General features: G+C 40.9%; 1 protein-coding gene across 3 annotated transcripts in view; it reads left to right on the top strand.

Moving 5' to 3' along the window:
- Positions 1 to 367: 367 nt before the first annotated feature.
- Positions 368 to 5,549, top strand: part of LOC106939504 (transient receptor potential cation channel subfamily M member 5-like) — a 57,535-nt gene continuing 52,353 nt past the window's right edge. For all 3 annotated transcript variants that reach the window (XM_015021907.1, XM_015021906.1, XM_015021905.1), the window contains exons 1-2: positions 368 to 807; positions 1,158 to 1,460. In XM_015021907.1, the coding sequence (XP_014877393.1) occupies positions 709 to 807; positions 1,158 to 1,460 (402 nt within the window). In that variant the 5' untranslated portion in view covers positions 368 to 708. The remainder of the gene's footprint in view (positions 808 to 1,157; positions 1,461 to 5,549) is intronic.

Genomic DNA, 5,549 nt, shown 5'->3' with positions numbered 1-5,549 from the left:
CATAATCCTCTTGCAAAACAGACCTAAAACCAAACCTAAATAAAGCCATTAAATAAGATAAGTCTTTGAAGAGAAACGTCTTCTGTTCAAAAAACCACATTTGTTTTATTTTTCTGTTCAACCAGTATTATTTTTGAGATTTTCATGATTTACCCATCATAAGGCACCAGCACCAGGGTACAGCCTGGACAGATTACCATACTATCATTATCAATACCAATATTATATTTATTTTGAATCAATACCAATTATTACTCTATATTATTCCATTACGACCTCATATAACATATGTGGCGATTAATTTTGACAATGTTGGTCACATATTGTCCACATTGATTTATCACTTGATGAAGAAATCATCAAGGTAGTATAATTTTATTCAAATCTGGATAATTTACCAACCTTACCAGCCTCAACCCATCTAGGGTGCCAAGCGACCACATCCACTGTCATGAACTAGTCTGGGGCAAAATGCTTTTGGTAGAATCCTTACCATGGTCTGAAATTCAGTGCAATCTAATTTTATAAAGATTACACACTTTGTTTTTATTTTATGTCACATGAAGATTATTTTAAAGATGATAGTTCTCATGTATTCTATCATTTAAATGATTATGCAAAACTAAGGCAATGTATTTTTATCATTTCTATCACTCTGATGTTGTTTGTCTACTGTGTTTGTGTTAAGCTAGTAAACGTTTGAGCAGTATGGCCAGTGAGTGCACAGAGGAGCTAAAACTGGCTGTGGCCTGGAACCGAATAGACACTGCAAAAGCTGAGCTCTTCAATGGAGACATACAGTGGAAGGTATTTTTTGCTTATATTCTGTTGGAACCCCAGAGTTGTAGTTTGGCTCTAGTTTCAAACACCTTGCTCAGGGGTTCTCAAATGTTATGTTCAGATATCTAAATATCTGATAAGGTACAGATAAGAATTTTATCTGGACCTTATCTGATGAAGACAGAAAACAACGAGAAGTGTGTTAAGAGGCTAATGTTTTCATTTCAGGTTGTACGTATTAAGATGTGTTATTGCGAGGAAATTTCTAGTTAGGTGATCTCTGAGTGTTTGCTCGATGGGTTAAGTGATCCTCTGCCTGAAAATGTTTGAAAAACACTGTTATAAACATTATTGCTTGACTTTTTTTTCACTTTCAGTATGAGGACCTTGAGGACTCCATGACAGATGCTTTGATCAATAATAAGCCCCAGTTTGTGCGTCTCTTCTGTGAGAATGGTCTCAACATCCTGAATTATTTGACAAATAATCGCTTGGAGAGCTTGTATCGCTCACTGTCAGATAGCTTGCTGGCATACATTCTACTCCAGAGGCATCTGAGTGAAAGAAAGACCCTGGCTGGATCTCAGCTCTCTGTGGATGGAGCTGCACCAGGTGCCATGGAGACTTTCCATATGGAAGTAAACACAAGTGCTTCAGCAATGGATCTTAGTTTGTTTGAGGTGAGTTCAACACTTGAGCAGCAAGTAGAAAGTAAAGTAAGGTCAACAAGGAACTCAAACATATTCAATATCCAATCACTAGTTTTGTAAAGCTCTGACCTACTCATATTGATTATAGCCAATTTGTATTCCACATTAAGAAATATAATGTAACAATGTTTTTTTTTACTTTCTGCATTAACTTAAATTTGTTTGTCCTAAAACATAACTGTTATGCTTCAATAAAAGACTGAAGTTCTCTCTCATTTCTACATAATTGAAAATGTGAAAAAACAACAAGATTCTCCAAGGTAGATTTTCTGTCACATACAACAAGCTTTTAATACTGGACAATCCATCTTGTGTGATTTAAAACACACTAATGATTAACTTCTAGTATTTCCCACAGCGACTCAATTCCAAAGCAACTCAATGCTACATGGAGTGTTGTTGGATCCAGAATGCATGCAGAGTCAGAGGCAGGAGATAAAATCAAGATAATTAAATTAATAAATAAATGCAAAACTCTCTGAGGCACCAAGGAATACAGGACTAGAAACAAGCAGGTTAAGCATAAGGCAGAGAGCCCTAAAGCCAGGTATACTAATGAAAAGCAGACTAATGAACATGAGAGGAAGCTGAGGAGAAAGTGAACAATAGGAGAAGCCTGAACACTAATCAAAGAAAGTTCAAAAATAACTTAGCATCTGAATATGAAGGAATGAACTGCAATAGCGAGACCTAGGCTGAAAATAAATTAACAAGAAAATAATTAAAAAAAAACACACACAGACGGACTGCAAAATTCAAACACCCCAGGATAATGACAAGTCAGTGAATCTTCTACCCATCAATACTTTTCAGAGTTTTTTACTTCTACCCTGTTATAGATAAAACTGCCTTCAAGAATGCTGGTAACTAGTAATGTGCGGTTAGGTCTCACCACTGACTTCAGTGGTGTCTATATGAAGTGTCTATATATAAAGTCCAAATTAAGTTTATAAAATATATAAATGTATAAAATCCAAAATAAATCCTTATGTTTTAATTTTGGCCATATTGAAACATTTAGTTATTTTAAAACCATGTCATTGTGCTTTAATAAATTCCATACAGTTCAATTTGTAACATAAGGTCAAATTAGATTTTTAAAATCTAACTGCTCAAGCTCACATAGGCAATGACAGTGGGACCTAGAGGTGTGTGGTTGGGAGGAATGGACTCCCTGATCTGAACCCAACTGGTGTTCTGCTGTTGGACTTCTGTGCCCATCATGGATTGTCCACAACGAACACCATGTTCAGGCTTAGGGGCGTATATATGTGCAATTGGTGCCAGGACACTCTAGGTCGCAGTTTAATGATCGATTTGTCGTTGTTTCATCTGTTCTGTGGCCGTATGTCTTGGACACTCAGGTGAAGAGAGGTGCGGAGCTGTCCACTGACCACTACCTGGTGGTGAGTTGGCTCCGGTGGTGGGGGAGGATGCTGGTCAGACCTAGCAGGCCCAAACGTGTTGTGAGGGTCTGCTGGGAATGTCTGGCAGAGTCCCCTGTGAGACGGAGCTTTAACTTGGAAATGTAGGTATTACTAATTTCGTGCTGTGCTCCACAGCAAAGGGAAAAACCGTTGGAGTACAACTCAAAACCACTTCTTTCTCGCTCTCTGCATCAGCCAACTCACGGACTCGTTGTCAAAGCAACCAACAACAATGCTATTTTATGTCTTATAATTCAACACCAAAAAAACACTTAAATATTTCCCACATAAAGAACAACATTCAGCCTGTTGCAGTAGTATGTTTTTAGGCTTAATATTGTTTTTGATGACTACCAGCAGTCGGCTTAGGTAGTTGCTGAGGCAAAAACTCAGGTGTGGGAGGAGTTTGGAGAGGCCATGGAGAAAGACTTCTGCACGGTTTTGAAGCAATTCCATCCAGCATCTCAGGATGGAAAAGCAGTATAGCACCAGCACTGTTTATACCGGGGATGGTGTGCTGTTGACCTTGACTTAGGACATTGTGGGCCAGTGGGCAGAATACTTTGAAGACCTCCTCAATCCCATCAACATGCTGTAGGGAGTGTTGAGGAAGCAGAGCCTAGCGACTCTTTAATCTCTGGGGGTGAAGTCACCAAGGTGGTCAAAGAGCTCGTCGACGGCAAGATTGGGGTGGATAAGATTCGCCCTGAGTTTCTGAAGGCTCTGGATCCTGCAGGGTTGTGTTGGTTGGTGCAACTCTGCAATATTGCATGGACATCGGGGGCAGTTCCCCTGGATTGGCAGACCGTGGTGGTGGTCCCCCTATTCAAAAAGGGGGACCAGAGAGTGTGATCTAATTTACAGTGGGATCACACTCTTAAGCCTCCCTGGCAAGGTCTATTCAGAGGTTCCAGAGAGGAGGTTCTGTTGGATAGTCAAACCTCGGATTCAGGAAGAGCAGTGTGGTTTTGGTCCTGGTCGTGGAACGCTGGACCAGCTCTACACCCTCAGCAGGGTCCTGGAGGGTGCGTGGGAGTTCACCCAACTGGTCTACATGTGTTTTGTGGACTTGGAGAAGGTATTTGACTGTGTCCCTCTGTGAGCGCTGTGGGAGGTTCTCCAGGAGTATAGGGTACAAGGCTCTTTGATATGGGCTGTTAGGTCTCTGTCCAATGCCAGAGTCTGGTCCCAGGGGTGCCACCAGAAATCTTGGGCCCCATGACAAAAAATTAAATTGGGGCCCCACTGCTGCTACAATTTCTTGCATCTATTTGACCCATAAAAAACCTCAAAATTTAAAGGCTTGCAACTGCCCTGCATTCTTTGGATACTAGCACAATATTTACTGCTAATGAACTTTACATGCAACAGTCCATATGCTGTATGCAAATAGGTTGCTTACATTTTTTTATTAGTTTTAGCTTCCTAAAAGGTCTCTCCCCATGAGCAACAGTCATTGGCAACATACAAAATATAAATAAATGCAGTTGCATTTCATTCAAGCTGCAGTATATAACTTTAATAAAAATATATGTTTTCTCTATATTTGTTAAAGTTGTCACCATGTTGTGACAGCTTATTATGAGACAGAAAATCTGTGAAAAGATCAATCTCTTCCATTTCCTCCCTAAACTACTATTGCTAGCTAAAGTAATGCTACGGTCTGGCCAAAAACAACCAATCAGAACTAGGAGGAGGTCACTCACTGCTGTACTAATGGCGGAGAAACAACTTATCGGTACAGGAAACCCATTTATCTGCCATCATTGGTAACTATGTTAGCTAGACAGAGCATTCACAGCAGGCTGTGCTAGCTGCAGCATAGCACAGAGCAAGTGGGAGGAAAGATGAGCAGCCACATGAGATTGTGATTTACAGCACTAAAACTCTCCTCCTCCTTTTTCTAGATAGCACTGGGAGAAGGCAGAAGAAATGCATTTTTCACAGATTATCTCTCATGTCATACTTTCACAACATGTATATATAACTGGAGAAATACCAGGGCCTCAGAGAGGAACTGGAGAAGGCCTGGAAGGTGAAGACCACAGTGTTGCCTGTGGTCATCGGGGCCCTCGGGGCAGTCACCCCCAAACTGGAGCAGTGGCTCAAACAGATCCCAGGAACAACATCAGACATCTCAGTCCAGAAATGTGCAGTTCTAGGCACAGCCAAGATACTGCGCAGAACCCTCAAGCTCCCAGGCCTCTGGTAGAGGACCCGAGCTCAGAGGACGAAAGAGATGAAAGAGACCACCCGCGGAGGGTGAGAATAAAGTGAATATATTTGGACTCCGATTTGACAGAATCGGAGTCCTGTCAAATACAAAATTAATCATATTGTATTCTCAAAGGTTGTTTTTAACAGTAAAAATTTAATGTTACCCTTCCCAGACCAAGAAACACACATCCGTTTTTGCCCTGAAGCCCCACTAGGTGCGTTAAATGGTTCCTTCCTGCTTGGAGCACTTGAGAGTGACGATGGTCAGCTGCAGTCAGTAGAAGCTGCGGCCACGAACGACTGTGTCAGTTACTATGCTGCTAAGAAAAGTTATAAAATCAGGTTTTCAAAAACAAAATACAGAGAGAGAGAGAGAAAGGCAAGAGTGTTGATTTATAACTTAGTTTTTCTCCGA

Source organism: Poecilia latipinna, unplaced genomic scaffold (assembly GCF_001443285.1).
Source record: "Poecilia latipinna isolate Pla-1442-1.1 unplaced genomic scaffold, P_latipinna-1.0 Scaffold2894, whole genome shotgun sequence".
Lineage (NCBI taxonomy): Eukaryota > Metazoa > Chordata > Actinopteri > Cyprinodontiformes > Poeciliidae > Poecilia > Poecilia latipinna.
This window is presented reverse-complemented; position numbering and strand designations above follow the sequence as displayed.